The sequence below is a fragment of the Aulonocara stuartgranti genome (genome assembly GCF_965226115.1).
Source record: "Aulonocara stuartgranti genome assembly, chromosome: 7".
In the NCBI taxonomy this organism is placed as follows: domain Eukaryota; kingdom Metazoa; phylum Chordata; class Actinopteri; order Cichliformes; family Cichlidae; genus Aulonocara; species Aulonocara stuartgranti.
Window position 1 is genome coordinate 29,668,787 of NC_138945.1, and position 23,150 is coordinate 29,691,936.

At 43.1% G+C, this 23,150-nt stretch overlaps 1 protein-coding gene across 3 annotated transcripts in view; it reads left to right on the plus strand.

Annotated features, from left to right (window-relative positions):
- Window positions 1-23,150, plus strand: part of slc26a1 (solute carrier family 26 member 1) — a 31,757-nt gene that overhangs the window by 2,324 nt on the left and 6,283 nt on the right. The window contains exons 2-5 of one of the 3 annotated variants that reach the window (XM_082538783.1): window positions 3-241; window positions 11,412-11,627; window positions 22,079-22,562; window positions 22,650-22,856. In XM_082538783.1, the coding sequence (XP_082394909.1) occupies window positions 22,155-22,562; window positions 22,650-22,856 (615 nt within the window). In that variant the 5' untranslated portion in view covers window positions 3-241; window positions 11,412-11,627; window positions 22,079-22,154. Of the gene's footprint in view, window positions 1-2; window positions 242-11,411; window positions 11,628-17,458; window positions 17,616-22,078; window positions 22,563-22,649; window positions 22,857-23,150 lie in introns of those variants that run through there. The other 2 variants (XM_082538784.1, XM_082538785.1) reach the window with 2 other exon arrangements.

Genomic DNA, 23,150 nt, shown 5'->3' on the forward strand with positions numbered 1-23,150 from the left:
AGATGCAGGAAACACTCCTTAGAGATGTTGTCCATGCCATCCTGCTGGAAGAGCCATTAGATGCTGTGATCATAAAGGGATGAGCATGGTCAGCAACATTGCTAAGGAAGACTGTGGCATTTAAAGCACAGTTGATACTACGGGACAGGAACCATTGGTACAAGTCAGGAGGGATCCATGCCTTTATCTTCTCACTGTACCATCCAATTGTCACAGCAGAAATCAAGATTAGCCAGACCAGGTGATGTTTTTCCATTTTCCTGTTTGTTTCCCATGATCTTGTGTAAGTTTCCTTTCTTAGCACACAAGAGTGGAACCTGGTGTAGTCTTCTGCTGCTGTAGTCCACATTCTTCAGTTTGGCATGTTGTGCATTCACAGATCCTTTTATGCATATCTTGTTTGTAACAAATGGTTATTTGAGTTACTTGCCTTTCATCAGCTGCAGTCTGACCCTTTTCCTCTGACATCATAAAGGCATTTTCACACAGAGAAAGGCTTGCTATCAATGCACAGCTGCACTCGTTATAATAGCATGGTTCTGCAGCAAAGCCCAAACTGCAAAGTCACTTCATGCATCCCAAAAGGTTGATTCTGTTCATCTGGACATAGCATTTTCAGTGGGAGAAACATTTTGTCACTCATCCAAGTGACTTCTTTAGTCTCAGCTGACTGCAGGTTTCCCCAACCTTATAAACAGTCATTTTAACCAACATTTTAAGTCACTTCATGCATGTTTCGCAGTGTTTGCAAACAGGCTTTTATGCTCCATGTTCTGTATCGTGTCTTCTTTCATGCTGCACAAATGTCTTTCATACTGAAAGAAAGTAGCAAACATTTCTTTCCGTCTGATGTACATCAGTGGTTGTAGATTCTTGTTTGCATTCATTTAAATCTAAAAGGTACAAGTGCAATCAGTGAGCCAAGAGGTAAATTAATGGGAATGAGGAACTTCTACCAAAGAGCTTTTTTTTTTTAAATGAATGAATTAATGCAAGAAAGGAAAAAAAGAAAAAGAAATGAGCTTATTAAGACTTTTGTGATATTGTTTAGGCATGTATTTCTTTCTTTATGCATATTTCAGTTATTATTCATTGATGACGTGTTTTGGTGTATGTCTCTTTTCTGCATGCTCCACTTTATAAACAGTGTAAACAACATGCTTAGAGTTCACCTTTTGCCTGTGTAGAATAAATAACTAGGTCTTTTGGTTATCGGTTGATATGTTAGTGCTTTGTCAATAAACAGCTGTTTTGGGTAACTTTTTAACCGAAACATTATTATCATCATTCAAGGGAAGTTTGAATGGTAAATGGCCTGCATTTGTATAGCGCTTTTCTAGTCCCTAAGGACCCCAAAGCGCTTCACACTACATTCAGTCATTCACCCATTCACACACACATTGGCGATGACAAGCTACATTGTAGCCACAGCTGACCTGGGGCGCACCGACAGAGGCGAGGCTGCCGGACACTGGCGCCACCAGGCCCTCTGACCCCCACCAGTAGGCAAACACAGGGTTAGTGTCTTGCCCAAGGATATTTGGCATGCAGTCAGGAGGCAGCCTGGGATCGAACCACCGACCTTCTGATTAGTGGCTGACCTGCTCTGCCACCTGAGCTACAGCCACCAGAAGGGTTGTACTGGAGCACCACAATGGCTCTTTGTGCATGGGGCTCTAAAACTCAAGTTACTTTCCATAAACTGCTAATCTTCCCTAAACATTTACATCCCAGGACAATGGCTAATTCTAGACAAATGGAGTTAAAATGTAGTTGACGGAGCCTTTGCATGAATCCATCAGTGTCTTCTGTGGGATCCATTCAACTGTTGAGAAATCCTGAAGATGCAGAGAAGGTGATGTCGTGCCATGAGGTTGTCAAGATGTAACTTTGGACTTGTGGCAAATTACTGTTTAACGTTTTGACAGGGCAGTTAAGCAGTTAAATGTGGCTGCTCTCGTTAGCAACCCAGATGGAACAACTACAGTTAGGAACACTTGGATTAAATGCTTTAAAAATTAAAAAAATAAAAATAAAAAAATTAACCTGATTACAGAAATCCAAGGATATCAGTTGATGTGTATAACACAAACCTTTGTCTCACCAGGTGCTTCTTCCAGAAATAAGTGCTCTCTGCAGTCCTACAAAACACTAACCACAGTGTATGATTGATTAGCTTTTAGAACCACCTTTAGCAGCAATAACTTGAAGCAAATGTTTTCTTTATGACTTTATCAGTCTCACATTGTTGTTAAGGAATTTCGAACCACTCTTCTTTACAACATTACTTCAGTTTATTGAGGTTTTTAAATATTGATGTTTGTTTAGGCTCAGCTCTCTTAAGGTCTCGACACATCATTTCAATCGACTTGAAGTCTGTACTTTGACTGGGCCATTGCAACAGCTTGATTCTTTTCATTTTCAACCCTTCGGTTAAAGATTTGCTTAAAATCATTCGCCTGTTGGGTGACCTAATATTGGCCCAAGGAAATGACCTCACATTTGACTCTAAAATACTTTGGTATACAGACGAGCTGACTTTCAACTCAGCGACTTCAAAACAAGCCCAAATCTTCACCACCACCAGGTTTGACAGCTGCTGTATTTGTGTGATATTGCGAGACGTCTCCACCTAACCTGAGAAGATACTTTCTCCTGGCATCCCTTCCAAACAAGAGATACTTATTCAGTCTTTTTATACTGTTATAATTAGACTGTTATACAGTCTAATTATACTCTTAGAAGCAACAGAGGGCAAGTTCACTGCTGATAATCGTCCTCCTTGGAATGCTCCAGACTAACAAATTCACAACACTCACACTCATTGGTGCTCAGTTACTCAAGTGCATTGGGTGTCCCTGTTTTCCACATACTGCTTCAGGATTGGTGCTTCATTTAAATAATGGAAAGGTGGAATATTTCATGTGTTGTTGTATGTAAATATTTCAAAACCTGATAAGGACCAGATGACTTTTCATTCTATCCTGATATCCTAAACGTGTGATTTCTTTTACACACAACAGTATATACGGTTACTACAGGGTGGGCCATTTATATGGATACACCGTAATAACATGGGAATGGTTGGTGATATTAAAGTCCACCCTGTATTATTTTAATAATAAGGTTGTTGTCACCTGCTTTCACCTGGGCCCTATTTCAGGAAGCCGGTTTAGTGCAAACTCTGAGTAAGTATACCCTGAGTTAACGAAAACTCTGGTTTTTCGGTTTCACAAAGCGAGTTTAGATTAATTCTGAGTGAGTTACTATGACGACACACTCCGTGAAGCTAACCTGCCCCCTAGCAGGTTTACTTCAACTAACCCTGACGTTCTCCGCCTCTTTGTCGGAAACCTGACTGTAGGAAGTGTCAGACATGGCGTGCCCCTTCCTTGAAGAGCCAGTAGATGTTGAAGCCCAAATTCTCCGCAGAGCTCTCCGCCGGGAGAGAGTGATTAGAGCGCGTTTGGACATTTTATCATTTCCTGATGATTTTCTGTGTGAACGTTACCGTTTTTCAGCACAATCTATAATTTATTTGAATAACATCCTCAGGCCTAATATTGCTCATGTGACACATCGCGGACATGCTCTCAGTTCATTACATATTATTTGTATTGCACTTCGGTTTTTTGCAAACGGGAGCTTTCTGTATAATATTGGTGACGCTGAGCACGTTTCCAAGGCTACCGTCTGTCGGGCAGTCAGGAATGCTACAGTTGCACTGAAACGTCTCCTGTACTCGTTTGTGGTGTTCCCCGGTCACAGACCCACAAGATTTATCAAAGAGGGATTCCACAAAATTGCAGGTATCAGGATGAACGAAACTTAATTCATGATGTGATGATACTTGAACTACTACTTAAATTTTACATTTATTCTCACGGTTCCCAGGCGTGAGTGGCTGTATAGATGGCACTCACATTCCAATCATTGCTCCTTCAGTAAATGAAGGAGACTATGTGAACAGGAAGTCTTTCCACAGCATTAATGTACAGGTACATAGTTCCCTGTAGCATTTCAAACTAACAAATTATTTCATTATAGTAATGGATGCTAATTTGTTTTCTCTGCACTGTGAAGATCATATGTGATGCTGCCAACATTATCACAAATGTGGAAGCCAACTGCTCAGCCTCTGTGAGTGGTGGTGGTGGAGGACCCCCACCTGTTTTTCGGGCCTCCGCTTTTTTTTCTGTTGGCTATAACGGGTCAAATTTGAGCATACAGAGTAAGCAAATATGTACTTGTAATGTGCTCAGATAATTTCAATAAGTGCTTACAGAGGGGAAATTAATGTAGCCTCTAACTGCAATTGATTTACATCGGACAAACAGACCAAGCACTATGGCTCATAATACAATTACACCTCACCTGTTTGGACTATATTTTTATATTTCATTTTTACTTGCTGCCAGGAACGTTTGGGGCCTGTTGGGTTGCACCTGCGCTCACATCACGTCACAAAATAAAATGTATGAAATAAAAAATAAAATAAAATATAATAAAATAACGTGTTAAATGGATGGAAATCCCTAGATCAATGTTTAAATTAACACTCACGCATTGACTCTGTCGGCTTTGTTTTGCCATGCATGCTCCCTTTCTTTTGCAGCTGAGGCTGTGTTACTTTTTTTCCGCAAAATTTGCATGTTATCGGCATATGCTGCCATCAGAATTTCGGCCTCAAGCGCTGTAAAATACATTGACCGCGCCTTCTTTCCCTCCGTCTCCATGGTGACTCGCTTAATCTGTGCTCCACTAATCAGGGCTTTATGTATCCTCGTGCGCGCGTTTAACTTGGGGTTAAAGCAACTCCGCGTTGACTGAACTAATTGTTATCAGCCTTTCTGAAACCGAATATTCCGAGTTGGACAGTTCGGGGTTACTCAATCCTGAGTATCGTTTTTCACTGAGTTTTCTAAACCGGCTTCCTGAAATAGGGCCCTGCTGTTCAAACCTGCTGTTATTGAAGGAAAGCTGTTACGGCCGAGAGGGCCAGGCAGTGGGTGTGGACTCAAATGCAGACACAGAGGGAGGCAAAACGGGCGTGAGCACAGAGTTTATTTACAGAGCTGAGCGAAGTTACAAAACAGAAAACTAAGAATGCTATAACCTATGCATGCTATGAACTGTGAAAGCTATGAGCGGAAAACTGTGAGGCAAGACTGTGAACGAGAAACTCTGAGGGCTGGATTCCACAGAGGGATCCGGGGGAATGGAGAAAGGGGGCAGCGGCTTGGAGGGAGGTGTGAAGTCAGCGTTGCAGATTTGGCGTGTCAATCGAGGAGGGAGTGTCCAGGGGGTTCCGGGTGAGGAGTGTCCAAAGCAGATCCAGAATAGGCTTGGAGTGGGGAGCTGAGCAGGGAGGCAGGCAGATGGGTCCTATGGCGAAAAAGGAAAGAAAACACGGTGAGGAGAAAAAACAGTAATCCAGAGTTCTCGCAAGGGCTTGGCGGCCTAGCACTAACATGTGTTAGCAGAAGATCTGGCAGGGGTCTGTCGTGAACGCTGGTCTTATATGCAGGTGACTTGATTGGAACCAGGTGTGGAAGCTGATTGGAGTCTCCGTCTGAAGGTGGAGCCCAGCAGAGTGGAAACACCCCGTATTCACCCGGACCATGACAGTACCCCCTCCTCAACGATCGCCCCCTGGCGACCGAGCAGACCCGGACACGCGACGAGACCTGTAAAAATCAGAAACAAGCGCCGGGTCCAAGATCAGAGACGGAGACACCCACGAACGCTCCTCAGGCCCGTACCCCTCCCAGTCCACCAAAAACTGCTGGCCCCTGCCCCTCCGCCGCACGTCCAGGATACGCCGCACCGAGTAGGCAGGATGACCATCGACGAGCTGGGCGGGAGGAGGGGGGTCGGAAGGAGGGCACAGAGGACTAGACAACACCGGCCTGACCTGCGAAACATGGAACACCGGATGGATCCGCAACGATGTAGGTAATGCAAGCCTGACTGCTGCAGGGCCGATTAGCCTGTCAACCTTGAAAGGCCCGATATAGCGCGGAGACAGCTTGCGGGAGGTTCCCTGGAGCGGGATGTCCTTAGCCGCCAGCCACACCTTCTGCCCCGGAGAGTAAGTAGGTGCCGCCGTGCGCCGCAGGTTGGCGTAGTGGCATTGGCGAGACACAGCGCGCAACAGCGCCTCACGAGTCCGCGTCCAAGCCCGGCGGCAACGCTGTAGATGATGCTGGACCGAAGGCACAGCAAGCTCGGCCTCCTGCTCGGGGAACAGAGGTGGCTGGTAACCTAAGGATGCTTCAAAAGGCGAAAGACCCGTGGCTGAGGCGGTGAGTGTGTTATGCGCATATTCAACCCACGGTAAGAACGTGGACCAAGAGGCTGGATTCTGGGCAGTAACACAGCGAAGAGTGGTCTCAAGTTCTTGGTTTAAGCGCTCAGTCTGGCCATTGGTCTGTGGATGGTAGCCTGAGCTCAAACAGGGCTTGGCCCCCAGGGCCGTACAAAAGGCTCTCCAGGCCTGAGAAGCAAACTGGGGACCCCTGTCAGACACGATTTCCATAGGGATCCCATGGAGTCTGAAAACATGTTCCACCAACAGTTTAGCTGTTTCCGAAGCAGTGGGCAGTTTATCTAGAGCTATGAAATGTGCGGCCTTGGAGAATCTGTCAACTATGGTAAGTATGGTAGTCTTCCCTGCCGAGTCTGGAAGTCCCGTAACGAAATCCAACGCAATATGAGACCATGGCCGGTGTGGGATGGTTAGTGGTTGAAGCAGTCCGTAAGGACGGTGATTCCTGGACTTATTGCGAGCACAAACCGTGCAAGCAGCTACGTATTCACGTACATCCCTATCCAATGTTTCCCACCAAAAGTGTCTCTTCAGTAGCATAGCCGTCCGGCCTCGGCCCGGGTGACCTGCGAACTTGGCCGTGTGAACCCATTCTAACACCTTGGAGCGGGCTGCCGTGGGTACATAGCGCTTGTTAGCAGGCCCAGTGCCCGGATCAGGTTCTGCTTGAAGAGCCCGCTGAATGACGGAGTCTACCTCCCATGCGACAGCCCCCACCCGACAGCTGGCAGGGAGTATGGAGGGCACCCCTGACTGCTCTGAAGCAGCTTCGAACTGGCGGGAGAGAGCATCTGGCTTGATATTCTGGGTACCTGGGCGATATGAGATAGAAAAGTTGAAACGAGCAAAAAACAGCGACCAACGGGCTTGGCGTGTATTAAGTCTCTTTGCATTCCGTAGGTATGTTAAATTTTTATGGTCTGTCCAGACAATGAATGGGTGCTCAGCCCCCTCCAGCCCCACTCCTCCAATGCCAGTTTCACGGCAAGCAGCTCACGGTCCCCAACATCGTAGTTTCTCTCCGCCGGAGACAAGCGGCGAGAGAAGAAAGCGCAGGGTTGTAACTTTGCTGATGGACCAGTGTGTTGCAACAACACTGCCCCCACTCCAACATCCGATGCATCCACCTCTACGATGAAGGGCTTGCTGGTGTCGGGCTGAATTAGCACAGGAGCGGTTGCAAACAGCTGTTTTAGCTTGTTGAAAGCTCTGTCGGCCTCAGCAGACCATGTGAATGTGTGCTTGGTAGATGTGAGGCGTGTTAGGGGTGCGGCTACCTGACTGTAGTTCCTGACGAATCGCCTGTAGAAGTTGGCAAAGCCCAGGAATCGTTGGAGTAGCTTGCGGGACGTGGGCACCGGCCACTCTGTGACTGCCTTGACCTTTGCCGGATCCGCCTTCAGCTGCCCCCCTGCCAGGATATAACCAAGAAAAGAGACTGACGATGCATGAAACTCACATTTTTCCGCCTTTATGTACAGCTTGTTCTCCAATAAGCGCTGGATGACCGCACGGACATGAACATGATGTTCCTGGAGCGATCTGGAAAAGACGAGTATGTCGTCCAGATACACGAACACAAATCTGTTCAGAAAGTCCCTGAGCACATCATTCACCAAAGCTTGAAAAGTGGCTGGGGCGTTCGTTAGTCCAAAGGGCATGACCAAGTACTCGAAGTGGCCCAGTGGCGTGTTGAAGGCCGTCTTCCACTCATCTCCTTGCCGGATACGTACCAAGTGATAAGCATTACGCAGATCCAGTTTTGTGAAGATAGTGGCGCCTTGCAGGTACTCTGACACGGAACTAATGAGTGGCAATGGGTATTTATTCTTTATGGTTATGTCATTGAGACCACGGAAATCGATACACGGTCGTAGCGACCCGTCCTTCTTACCCACAAAGAAGAATCCAGCTGCAACAGGTGAAGACGACGGTCGAATTAGTCCAGCAGCAAGTGACTCTCTGATGTACTTCTCCATAGCAGCACGCTCTGGTTTGGATATGTTGTATAACCGGCTGGAGGGCAAAGGAGCCCCGGGGAGAAGGTCTATGGCACAGTCATACGGTCTGTGAGGCGGCAAACATTGTGCCTTACTCTTGCTAAAAATCTCTTTGAAATCGTGATATTCTAGGGGCACCCCAGTGAGATCGGGGGTGGTTTCATCCAACGCATAGGGCTCCTCGGGACCCGGGGGGCACGCTGACATCAAACAGTTAGAATGGCAGAATACACTCCAGCTTGTTATCTTTTGTCCCGACCAATCCAAGTGTGGATTGTGCAGCTTTAACCAAGGGTAGCCGAATGTGAGGGGAGTGTCGGGCGATGAGAGGGCGAAGAAAGTGAGCTCCTCCCTATGATTACCTGAAGTGATTACAGTCACTGGTTCTGTGTGGTGAGTTATTTGTGCAAAAACCTGGTTATTGAGTGCTCTCGCTGAAATAGGCGGGTCTAACGGCACCAGGTGCAACCCTAACTGTGTGGCGTAGTCAAAACTAATTAGGTTTTGCTCCGACCCGGAGTCGACCAGAGCCTGAAGGGAGTGCATGACACGGTTGATAACTAAACTGACTGTGAGAAGCAAACGGGGTTTGTCATCACTAAGAGAACCGCCCACCCGTATCCCCGAATCTACTGGCGGGCTGGCCCTTTTCCCCTCTTAGGATATGCTGCGATTAAATGTTCGGTTGACCCGCAATAGAAACACGCGCGTGCACGAAAACGACGCTCTCTCTCTTCCGGTGTCAGCTGAGCGCGGCCTATCTGCATCGGTTCCGGCGCCGCGTCTACGACGGGGGGAGAGGCAACCGACACAGGCAACTGCATTATGGGTGGAGCTGGCACCGCCGAACACGGAAGTGGACGGAGGAGGGAACGTTGGGGTTTGTAGTTCCTTTCATACTCCCTCTCTCTCAGCCTGTTGTCAATACGGAGAGAAAGGGAGACTAGCTCCTCAAACGTAGCGGGCTCATCCCGAGAAGCAAGCTGATCCTTCATGTTATCATTCAGGGACTGTAGAAATATTCCCTGCAACACGTGATCCGGCCACCCCGTTTCCGCGGCGGCCGTACGGAAGTCTATGAGGTAATCAGCGACACTGCGGCGACCCTGGCGCAACTTTAACAACTTGCGGGCCGAACTGCCCTCAGAGACAGGATGAGCGAATGTCCTTTTAAACTCACCCAGGAAGTTATCGTAGGAGCAGGCTTGCAAGGGATGGCTTGACAGGTATCCTTCCGCCCATCTTAGAGCACGATCCCGTAATTTCCCTATGAAATAGGAAACCCGAGCGGCGTCGTCAACGAAGGTGCGCGGTGAGCGGCCGAATACCAGGTCGCACTGACGCAGGAACCCCGTGCAGCTCCCCGGATCCCCAGAAAAAGATTCGGGCTCTGGAGATGATGCGTCGCGAAAAATCAGCCCACTTTGGAGCGCGGAAGCCGAGGCGGGGGACGAAGCAGACGGCTGAGTGACTTGTGCGGGGACCGCGGGTTCGGGGGCGGGACGCGGCACGGGCGTGAGGTTAGCTTGTAGGGCTTCCAGGGCAGCAAAGATCTTAGCCTGTCCCTCACCAAGGTCTTTCTGCGAAGCCAGGAGATATTGAATGGATTGCTCGTGGTGACCTAGGATGGCGCCTTGTTTCTGAATGGCAGTCCGCTCTGCGTCTGCTGCGTCCATATTGTGGCCAGATCTTACTGTTACGGCCGAGAGGGCCAGGCAGTGGGTGTGGACTCAAATGCAGACACAGAGGGAGGCAAAACGGGCGTGAGCACAGAGTTTATTTACAGAGCTGAGCGAAGTTACAAAACAGAAAACTAAGAATGCTATAACCTATGCATGCTATGAACTGTGAAAGCTATGAGCGGAAAACTGTGAGGCAAGACTGTGAACGAGAAACTCTGAGGGCTGGATTCCACAGAGGGATCCGGGGGAATGGAGAAAGGGGGCAGCGGCTTGGAGGGAGGTGTGAAGTCAGCGTTGCAGATTTGGCGTGTCAATCGAGGAGGGAGTGTCCAGGGGGTTCCGGGTGAGGAGTGTCCAAAGCAGATCCAGAATAGGCTTGGAGTGGGGAGCTGAGCAGGGAGGCAGGCAGATGGGTCCTATGGCGAAAAAGGAAAGAAAACACGGTGAGGAGAAAAAACAGTAATCCAGAGTTCTCGCAAGGGCTTGGCGGCCTAGCACTAACATGTGTTAGCAGAAGATCTGGCAGGGGTCTGTCGTGAACGCTGGTCTTATATGCAGGTGACTTGATTGGAACCAGGTGTGGAAGCTGATTGGAGTCTCCGTCTGAAGGTGGAGCCCAGCAGAGTGGAAACACCCCGTATTCACCCGGACCATGACAAAAGCAAGAGAGAAGGGAGCTAAAACAGCTTGTTTCACATAGTGAATCACACTAATCACAACACTAAGCTCTTAAAGCAGGAAATGAGCATAATTCTGCCCCTTTTCCAGATGATCATGAGAGGCACAGAATATTTTTATCTGTTATTTAAAACAGCGGTCCCCAACCCCCGGGCCTCAGACCGGTACCGGTCCGTGAGTCGTTTGGTACCGGGCCGCGAGAGTTGAGGCTCAGGTGTGAAATGTATGGTTTTCAGGGTTTTTATCGGTTTTCAGCGTTATTTTGTTATCGTTTTTATCGTTTACTCGGTTTTCCTGGGTCTTTTCATGTGTGTTATGAATAAATCTTCTTTTTTTCGGTACCGGTACTAGTTTTATTTTGTTGTATTTATCCGCGACACCTTAAAGGCCAGTCCGTGAAAATATTGTCGGGCATAAACCGGTCCGTGGCGCAAAAAAGGTTGGAGACCGCTGATTTAAAAGACATCATTAATCGTTAAATTAATGACAGTGTAAATATGAGCTGTGTTTATGAGCTGAATAGGAAAGAACGGGATTTGTTTGTTCCCTTATGATAATACTGAAATATGATAAAATTTTATACTCAAAATGCATCATCTTTACTAATATGCACACACACGCACTAGCAGGAGCTTAGTTACCATGGTTTCCATCATCCACAGACAACGGTTCCTCTCTCTCACTCTCTCCTTCTCTCATATTCTCTCCCCATCCCCCCGCCAGGCTCTTCTCCACGGACAACAGGCTGCCAAGGACAAGAGGGGCTGCTGCTCCCATCATGCTTTGCAGTAGGAAGCAGGAAGAAGCCAGATATTGTCAGCAAGCAGCAAAGTGGACAACAGTACAGAGGAAAACAGACTGATAGTGAACGAGGAGGCAGGACTCAGGGAGTTATGGCCAGTGTTGCCTTCAGGACACATTCAAGCTCTTTCGCTCTGGGTAAGTCCTGCCTCACATTGCTTGTGTTTAACCAAGACTGTGTCCGAAAAGCATGATGAAGCATGTAGATGGTGGAGCAGGCTTGCAGACATATGCATGCTGCCGGTGGATTTAAAGGGGCAGTGCAGTAATCCTTTCAGATGGAAAAAGATAAGGGTCTTTACTGAAAGAGACAAACAAATGCTACAAGACTGAAGAAACTGTCACTTCAAAGACGAGTGCAATATCAACAGCGCAATAGTGACTGAGTGAAGATAAAGAAGCAAATTACCACATCTCACTGACAAATATGCCATTCAGTCTAGCATATAATGCATTGAGGGACACACCCACACACTTGCACACACAGAGAGACACAGTGTCCTTTACTGTGAATTTCAGCCCTATTTATTATCCCTTGCAGACTTATTTAGATAACAGCAACAAGCAGATAACAAACAATCTGTGCCAAAATTTGCATGTTTGTCCCTCAGGAACAATTAATCTGAAAAAAAAAAAAAGCTACAGAATCTTAAAAAGTTTGACATATTCCAATTATGTTATCATTGCACTGTTTCACTGGAGAATTTCAACACCTGATTACATTTCTTTGGTCTTACTCTTGAAGGTTTTGACTATAACTACATCAAGTTTAGAGTTTTAAAAACTTCTTCAGAGCTCCTTTGTTGTTAAAACAACATATAAATACTATGATTTAGCCACCCCTCATTCACACCCCTGAGGCAGGGAGGACGTAATCGGTCATGTTTGTTTGTCTGTATGTTTGTTTGTTAGCAGTCTAGTGTGCTCAGTTTTTAAGATATGTTCAAACTTTGTCAGTAACAGCTCAAGCTGATTTAATTTTGGTGAAACCAATCAAGGTCACACCAAATGTGAAAATCAGTAAAAACATTATATTACCCACAGTGTTTTTATTCATTGTCTTCAAATTTAATGACAATATACTAGGCCGTGGGAGACATGAATACCCTGACGGGCTAAGCATTTGACCTTGAACTTCATTGTTAGTGAACAAGGTCAAAGTTCACCTAGACAAAAAAAATCGAGTAATCTATCACAAATATGGAGCGAGCATGTACAGCATGGAGAGAGCAACTCGGCTCCAATCACAGAGGTAAAGATAATAAAATACAACAATATGGTATGTAATGTTTCAAAGTCATGGGTCAGACAGCAACATGTTGTAATAAAAACAGACTAACGGCAGCATGTTGTAATAAAAACATCATAAACATCACTGTTTTAGTATAACTCTTGCCCTTCTGGGAGGGGCAGTGTGCACTCAGAGTGCTCTTGTGTCATTTTGTTTAGCTAAAGTGGGAAATAAGTACAAGGATTTTTCTAAAGGGCAAAATTACACGGAAATACGGTACATTATCCAAAAACAGAGTTTGTACATTGCTAACAAACTTGAAAGTCAGTATTTGGTTTGACCATCTTTATTCTTTAAACACAGCCTGAACCCTCTTTGGCAAGCTTTCTTGTAATTTCTTGAAGTCGTCTTCAGGAAAAGTTCTCCAGACTTCTTGAACAAACATTATAGCTTTTTAATTAATATTGACTGTCTTTTGTTCTGTTCTCTGTCAGCATGATCCCAAACTGCCTCAGTAATGTTCAGGTCCAGGCTGTGGGGAGGGAAGGATGATCTGATATCCTCGTGTTGGTGTTGTTCCCAGACCATCATGAAAATGTTGTTCCAGGTTCAACATTGCAAGTGACCAATCACATTGTTGTGACGTTATTCCTTTGCGTGCCAAGCCATTTGTGCATTTATGAAATTCCAATGTTGCAAGGACAATATCAATTCTGCTTACTGTTTATTAAAGGGTTAGGGTTAGGGTTAGGGTCAGGGTCAGTTGATCGGCGGACAGAGGCGGTTTCACGCAGCTTAAGTACAGTTTTTTGTTTTACGCCGGTTTTTCCCGAAGTCGCAAAAGTATGACGTCACAGGTGCCTTTTTGGTTTTGCTTTTACAGCTTTCGCGAAGCAGGTAACGCCTTGTCACAACTAACTTCTAGTTAGACTTGTATTTCTAACTGATCCACCTCATGTTGTGTAGCTTTCTTGATTTTATTCTTATTGGGCTACATGTTTATTTATTACATAGATTATACAGTACTCAAAATTCACCTTTTTATATAATTGAGTGTCTAATTATCTGGGCTGAAACCAATAAGAAAGTTACAGACTATATTTATATGAAGACTGGTTATACTTGCTCTATTTGATGTATTTTAACCATATATAGTACTTATTACAGAAGTAACACCTGCATACGTGTGAAGAAATTGCTTTGATTTTGCCACCCCATCTGATTTCCATGCCACCCTAAGAAAATTTCTCTAGATCCGCCCCGGTGTCCAGTCTTTTTTCTTGTTTCTTAAGGTCATGAATTTCAGATACTGTTCATCTGCTACAGATAGTTTTAGGCCTGCCACTTTCTTTGACATTATTTGGAGATTGAACAAAAAGAAAAGTGACCAAATTGAGAATGTTTGTAACAAAGTTCCTAAAGATATAATTTAAAATTGGTTCTTTTTATGTGTAGAAACAACACTGGTTAGACTCAGGTGTGTTTTTTAAGTTTGAATGATTCAAATGTCAGTGATAAGTAGCTTAACAAACAAATCGGTTTCCTCTGAAAATTATCAGTGCAAAGATTGGATTGAAAGTCAGTGAAAAAGCAGCCAATGTTTAAAGAAGAACTCTGAAGGACCTTCAGAAAGCCTGCTCACAACCATTTTTAAAAATCACAAGAAAGTCTGGCTCCTTGGAAGCAAAATATAAAGAAATGAAGGGTTGCTCAAGAAGAGTTTTTTTTGCACAGCACTGTAATTGTCGTAACACATGTTTTATGTTGATTGTTAGCATTAGGTCCTGTACAGCTACATTTGGACATTTAACATTTATTGGATGCCAATTTAGTCCTGTGGAATTCTGTGGATTTCATGTACTCAATGCATGAAGGCTCTGTTACCCTTGGCTTAACTCTCTCATAATTAATTCATTATTATTAGTAGTATTAGTATTTTATTTAACAGGATAACACAGATTCAAATAACCAATCCATGAACGCCACCAGGTATTTTGGAATCATCAGATAACCTGACGGTCATGTCTTTGAACAGCTTTAAACCTAGAGTCTTCTTACTATGAGATGACAGACTGATGATTTGTTTTATTGGTTTACTTATGTAACTATCATAAGTACACTATCAGTTTCATAAGGTTACTTAGTGTTTTCTTTATTCTACTCCATGGTAAAGTGCTTTTACCAATTGCTTTTCCCCCCATTATCGTTTTTCTCATTAATGATATCCTCGGGTTTGTTCAGTCCACATTTAGATAGAAATTCTTCATTCAAAATGGGCTTAATAGTTTTGGCCCCTCGTGCCCTGCCAAGCATTTATCTTCATATTAGAAACCCTCGGTCACAGGTGCAACAGAAACAGCAAAACATCCCTGGAGGCTGTTTGGATGTTGAATTTAGCTATGTGACAAAGTGTGGCTATTAAATGGTTTTATTAGCAGTATGTCATGTTCAGCTTTCTGTTTTGTCTACCCAATTGTATTGAGGTTTACAGTCCTACATTGATGTAATAAAATAGTTTGCAGAGTCTGAAATGTAGCTTTTGTTTGGGTTTTTTTTGGCAATTTCTGTGATCTCACCTTGGGGTAGATTTGCTGGGACATCCACACCTGGGAAGACTGGCAACTATTTTGAATATTTTTCACCTGTCAGTTTAGATAAATTTAGACACACCCGAATGTCTGTGTAAGCATGGGCCATTAATTGCCAATATTCCCCTTTTCATACTCCCAAGACACATACAGCAACTGAACGCTGGTACTGTCAAACTCACGATCTGTTAATCATTTGATCGATTAATCAAGGTCCTACGAAAACGTTATTTTTCCCAATATTCTATTAAATGTTTTTCTACTCTGTGAACTCAAATCACTTTTTACTACATTTAAGGTTCAACCATTCATACAGAACTTCTGTGCCATCAAACACCTGTCATATTCAGACTCTGTATCTTGTCCATGGAAACTTTAAAATGCAAAGCGAACCACTAATTTGATCAGAAGACCAGCTGAGACCAAGAAAAAGCGACAGGTACAAGCATCAATGACAATTGATACTGTGATTATCTGATTAGGTCAGAAACATCATTTAGAGCAGGACCGGGCTGGCTTGCAAATGCACGGCAGCATTAAGACAGCTTAAATATTGGACCTAAATTAGATTCACCAAGTGGATGTGTGAAAAGGCATCAGGACAGCTGTTAGCTGATGTGCAATAACGCTGAGATCAGTTGGTGTCCCAGGATTGTGATTGAGTTTATTTAATAAATGCTTAATGCCACACTTGCAGACTCTGTACAATGCAATTCACCAATGTTTCATAAACATCTCACATGCAAAGGCTTATTGGAATGAGCTGCTAATATAAAACAGATTAAGCTGAAATATAACAACTGCTCATCCACACGACCTCACACTTCACAGTGCACTGCCTTGGAATATAGTGATGAGGTATGAAGTGGAACAGCTGCATAGCTGTTAAGAAATGCTGGTTTAACCTGTTAAAGTGTAATAAGCTCAGTGCAAAGATACCAGGACTGTTTTCCTGATCGTTTTAGAAAGATTTTAACCAGAGTAACCGAGTGATTTCATTTGAGCCTGGAGCAACTCTCACAGTCCCCCATCAGGCGAGATCGCCTTTAAAAAGCTACTGATTCAATCAGTAACACAGCTACTGAGTCAGTATAGGTTCCTCAGCTTGTAAAGGGCTGGTGTGTCACAGTTTCTCTGCAATATTCAGTCAATGCACTAAAACTGAAAGTTTTCAGTGTTCGTGCGCACTGCTGCTAAATGTTATGTTGGCACATTTTGACTGCTGAATTTGTTTTTCCACCTCCCAGGTGCCTTTTTGGTTTTGCTTTTACAGCTTTCGCGAAGCAGGTAACGCCTTGTAAAACAGTATGTATATGTTTATTTTCATCAAGATCTCTGACAAATGTAGGCAAAGTGTTGCCTTCCCTTCTCTAGTGACAGGGATTCACAATCTCTGTGGAAGATTTACATGCTAATGAAGCAATTTGACACCTGCAGTTGCCTATGACTTGAAAAAAACACATGTAAATTGGTTAGTAAGATACTAATGCCTTTTTATCCGGAAGCACAAATACCATATTTATTGTAAATCCTAATTAAATGTGCTTTGATGAAAAAAAAATACTACCATGTCAGATTTTTCTTTATATTACACAATACTGAATTATTTTTAAATGATTATATGTGTGTCTATTAGGAACTTTAATCAATTACCGAACCTTGTACCTTATAAAATAGCTGATATAACCTCAGATTAGATTAAGGTGCTAATTCATTAATACGCTATTGGTGCAATGTTACTCATTCTGTGTGTGCTTTGTGTTTTTTAATCCAGTCATATAGGAACAAATCATTGTTTAAATCATTATGCAAAGACCACTTAACTCACAGGTGACATGAGTTTATTTTAAGGAAAGCTGTTTCCCAGCAGCAATTCTCTGCTTGTCACACCTTAGGTTCTGTTTGCCTTGTAATCCACTCTGTCTACAAGATATATTTAAATACTATGGATATGTTGACACAGAGTCTAGGTCCATTTTAACATTGCAAACACAATCACGGCCCGAGCCATCCAACAGAGTGGATAAACACTGTGATCCAGTAAAAAATTGACTCAATTTAACCTCTTGCCAACAAACACACTTGCATATAAATACAAGACCCACCCACTCCCAGCTATCAACCCAGTAGGGAGGGAACAAAGCGCTGCTCTTATCTCACCATATACATTCAGCTCTCACATCGACTGGTCTGACTGCTTGCATGACATCTGAGATTTGAGGACAGGAAGAGAAAAATACACTCAGAGTTGACTTAAATATGACACAGTGAAGACGGCTATTTGTAGTTGTGCCAGTGACTCTACAGGTGAGTGCATTATTAAATTTCACTGACTGGAACTTTTCTATGAATTTGGATTTGGACGTAGAGGAAATTCTGGCTTTGAAAGCTGAGTTTGTTTTTCACTGGGAAGCACAGTTCAAAGTTGTTCTTTATAGTGAGAGTAGTTAGTCTGCAGGGAACAGATGTCTGTGTTATTTCAGGAGTTTTTGTAATTATTTATTCCCCATTTGCAAAGGTTTTGAACACCACAGAGAAAGGTGTTTTATTTAGTTCCACCCATTTCAGATTAGAGATGTTTCAGCGGTATTAATGATAAATTACACCTACTGCGCTAAGCTGGCATGGAGCGGTTGTGTGACAATTTAGCTTACTCAGTGTTTTTCTCTCTAGATCAGCGGTCCCCAACCTTTTTTGCGCCACGGACCAGTTTATGCCCGACATTATTTTCACGGACCGGCCTTTAAGGTGTCGCGGATAAATACAACAAAATAAAACTAGTACCGGTACCGAAGAAAAGAAGATTTATTCATAACACACGTGAAAAGACCCAGGAAAACCGAGTTAACGATAAAAACGATAACAAAATAACGCTAAAAACTGATAAAAACCCTGAAAACCATACATTTCACACCTGAGCCTCAACTCTCGCGGCCCGGTACCAAACGACTCACGGACCGGTACCGGTCCGAGGCCCGGGGGTTGGGGACCGCTGCTCTAGATGTTATCCTCGCTGTCATTTTTGACATCACATCTGTGTGAAACAATTCTGGAGCCTGACTTAAACGAGTGTAATGACTTGCAAAAATGCCGGTTCTCTGACTTGAGGTTAGCTTCAACACAAGTTGCCTGCAGAAGGACTGTTGGCTTTGGAAGACCTCAGATTTAGTGCTCATTATGTGGAATGCCACATTTTCTATCTGTGTACTTTAGGTCACTGCAATACTATGAAAGTTTCTGCGTATGCACATAATATGCAGACCTGGCATAATTTAGTCACTTTTTGTGGTATACACAAATTTATATTTTGAGATTAAATGACAGCTGGGATGGACTCCAAGGTGAATTCTAAGCAGCTGAGAAGTGCTTTCATCACATGATTAAAGGCAGAAAACTTTGATTAGAAACTGCTGACTGTCACACCTTCAATCAGTTGGTTTCGGTGCTTTTCGGGGCTGACACTGAACTAAATGAACTAAATTTGTTTGGGTCCTCAGTGTGAGTTCTATTCCTCAAAGCAGTTAATCTTTACAGATTGTATCTGCTGGCGGGGGTGAGCTACCAAGCAAACAGCAAGCCAGCTCTTGATTTCTTTTTATGTGTTTTTCGTCAATGAGAACGGTCACAATTTATCTCCTATCACTTCTATCAGTTAGAAACTTCAGGTGAGATTTATGATACCCACATGAACATAGACTTGTTTGTTGCTTCAAAGGAGCCGATTCTGTGCTGCCTGAACAGTTTTTGCTCGCTAAACAAAACTACCCAGAGACAGCGAGTTTAATAAAAAGCAACATAAAAGTTAAATATGAGCAAAACTAATCAGAAACAAAAACAGCAAATATATAAAAGATAAACAATTCCTATCAAGCCATTGACTACATAACAGCCAGCGCTGCCACAGGAAGTCTACAGTAAATCACAGCACATGTCAGCGTTCTGATGGCACAGACAGATTATATGTCACTTGGTTTTTTTTATGGTTTCTGAGACATGTTATCTTAGCTGCAGCGCTGCTGCTACTGTATTGTTGAACACCAGGAATGTGCTGACAAGTTAATATCTATATATAAATTATACTCGGTGCAACTGTAATGGCTTTTAAAAGCTAGTTGAACATTATGTGTTTACAAGCGACAAAGCTCTGATAATCTTCCCTAGATATTTAGAACAAAAAGGTTTTTTAAAAATTAGAGGTTTGGTTAATTTAACACTTCAGTAAATAGTATTGAGGCTTCATTCCAATAAATGTCAAGACCTATGCAGTCAAAATGCTGAGTAACTAATAAGCCTGTAAAACTGTGAAATCATAATGCTTTGCTTATAGGTCAGAGCTGATCCTGATCCTGATGACATTGAAGGAAGAAAAATCAAACATAGAGTGGCCTACTAATACACCTAGCTCAAAAAACCCTGTCCTCCACATAGTCCTCATTTATGAAATAGCTAGCCAGCGATAATGGACCGTCTGCTGCTTAAGAAGCAATGATTAAAAAGGGACAATACAGTTTAATTATGATTTATTGCAGCGGTCCCTCGAGTTATGTTCTAAAAATAACCCGCAATGAGTGAAATCTGCGAAGTAGCCAGTTTTATTTTTTACAATTACTATAGCTGTCTTAAGGCTGTAAAACCCCTCACTACACACTTTATACACTTTTCTCAGACAGGCATGAACATTTTCACACTTTCTCTCGTTTAAACACTCTCAAAGTTCAAACCTTGTAGAAAAATAAGTCCAGTATTATAGAATGAAACCAAAGGCATCTGCAGGTGACGACGTTTCGTCGACCTTTTTGTTTTTGTTGGGGAGAAAACTTACAAGCATACAGTACAGCACTTCAGAATCACACTGTTTAACCAGGTGAGCTATAGCAGCATCTGTATAGATAGTGGATAATTTTTTTCATTCATCCCTGTCACCAAAAACAGTACCTAAAGCATTTTTTTTTTTTGTTTAATTTGACTTATTTTGAGTTAGTTATTGTATGTGGTGTAATAGTTAGCCCATCAACCACCTCGTGACCTTCTGTGCTTTGGGACAAATATGTTGCTATGCTACATTTAGACACTTTTGACCCAGTTTCACTGCAACTTGAAAACCTATGACAAATTTTAGAGTTAGAATTCATGTACTAAAGCGTAGTATGTATAGTGTTTCATGCCTACTTTAAGCTAGGTGATAATAAAAAGAATCTAGCAAGCTCATACTGACAATTTCAATTTTATTTTCATCATGGCTAGTTTTAGCATGCTAAACAGCGCAAAACACAAGTTCTGCAGGCATTTGGACTGCATGTTTGTGCAGTTGTTAGCTCTATTGTCTCACAGCAAGACATTCCCTGGTTCTGTGCTGAGATTGCATATTTGTCCTTAAGGTTTCCTCTCACAGTCCAGAGAAATGTGAGCTAGCTTAATTGGTGATTCTAAATTGGCAGTAGATTTGAGGCAGAAAAGTGCTTGAAGTGTATCAAATATGGTTAAAATATTGCTAAAATGACCTGATGATGTAAGTGCTGTTGCAAATTTCATTCATATTTGATCAAACGTTTCACTGAACAAATGTGTCAAAACACATTTGGATTATTGTCTGGGAATCTCACATATTTGGAGGCTATAAAATATAAGGATAAGGATAAGTCATACATGATAGCTGTAAGATTAGGCTTTGTCCTTTGAATCCCTGAAACAATTTTCATGGTAATAGTTTTTAAGAAATTTCACTAAAAATACCAAATGTTAACTCAGTGTTGCACTAGGTCAAAATATGAAATTCACCACAGTCATTAGGCTTCATCTACTGGGAGCTGTAATGGTTTGCACATGAGTGAATTCACTAAACTATTGGAATGTTAGATATGACGAAGTAAACTCAAATGAATGCAAGCTTCCAACTAGACAAACCTTAGTTTTCTCATTCATTTTCTTAACCCCTTACTCAATTTAGAGTTGCATGTGGGGCTGGAGTCTTTTCTAGCTATTATTGGGGGGGAAAGGCACTACTGGATAGGTCTATCCAACATATGGGCTTTCCTTTCCATTTATATTTCTCTTTTCCAAAACCAGCACCAGGGATCATTTTATAACGACTGCAGTCATGTTTTGTTCTGTGTTTATAAGGCCATTGTCAGTAATTTCCCATCGCTTTGGTCTTCAGTAACCTTGCCCCCACTCAACCCCAGCATAGCCACAATTAAAGAGTGTAGGGGTATAAGATAAGCTATGTTTCACTTGTGCCTTACATCATATCACAATTTAACCTTGTCCATATTGTATTTAAATCGTGTGTGTGTGTGTGTGTGTGTGTGTGTGGTATGTTTGCTTCTAGACAGTGAGGAAGTTTAACTTAATGGCACATCTTGTCATGGATTTTCAATGGAGCTAATTAACCCTTGCCCTGTTGTTAGTTTATTTACAAAGAAAGATAGTGTTAAGTTAATTCATAACCCCGAGTGAACGTTCTCACACAGAGCTCTGAATCAGCAGTTTAAAGGACGTGGAAGAATGCACAAAGAAAAAACATCAGCAAAATTACACTATGTCATCACAAAAACGTGGGACCGTTACAGAGAACAGCATTTGCATGTCATGAGAACTGTGACTTAAGGAATCCTTAAAAGATGGAGTCCAAGCTGAACTTTTGGATGAAAATGGTTTAAATGGACCATTCTGACAGCCGTCAACAAATTTGTTAGATCTCAAAGTTACAAACAATGCACTCAAGTAGGAATCACTGGATATAAAACTGTATTTGTCCCTCTCTTTCGCAGGAGCAAAGCTGACCACTTCATCGTCAACGCTTCCCTTTTCCTTACACTGTGCTCCCTCTTCTTCCTCTCTGAGACCATGGAGGAAGCTGCCAACACCACAGAAACCCCACCGGCCATACCCATTCTCTTGGAGCGACAAGTTCGCCAGCGAAAGCCTGCAGTGTCAGTCCTTAAATCAAAGCTGAAGCAAGCTGTAACTTGCTCTGTGCCCAGAATCCGATCCACCCTGTCAGGGTTTTTCCCTGTGATGCGCTGGTTGCCTAAATACAACATTAAAGAGTATGTCTGGGGTGATGTGATGTCTGGGATGATTGTAGGTATCATCTTGGTACCACAGGCCATTGCTTACTGCCTGCTGGCAGGGGTGGAGCCCATATATGGCCTATACACCTCGTTTTATGCTAACATCATCTACTTCCTCATGGGGACATCCAGGCATGTGTCTGTAGGCATCTTCAGCCTCATGAGCCTCATGATTGGACAGGTAATAAATCAGAATCTGGTCAATCTCCCACGTGCATGTTAAGCATGCAGCTAAAGATTTTATGTTGTCATTTTCTTTTTTCTACAGGTGGTGGATAGGGAGGTGTTCAAGGCAGGTTTTGACCTCAGTGAGGACTCAGCAGTGTCTAATATTGATGTCCTTAATGATACACTGGGCATAAACCTCACAGTCACTAAAGTTCACACTGTGGAGTTAATGGGTATGCAGTGTGGGAAGGAGTGTTACGCCATCAGCATTGCTGTTGCTGTTACATTCCTGGCTGGAGTCTACCAGGTAAAGAGCACAATTGTTTTTCTGTGTATTCTGTTTTTCAAGCACCTTTGTTGGCAAGATGCACACACTGATACAGTGCTATGAACAAGTGTTGGCCCTCTTCCTGTTTTCTTATTTTTCTGCAGATTTGTTGCAGTTTCATGTTTCTGATCGTCAAACATATTTTATTATTATACAAAGATAACCCGAGTAAATACAAAAATGTAGTTTTACGAACGTTGATTTCACTTAATAAAGAGAAAAAAAGTTATTAAAATCTATCTGACTCTGTGCAAAATAGCAATTGGACCCTAA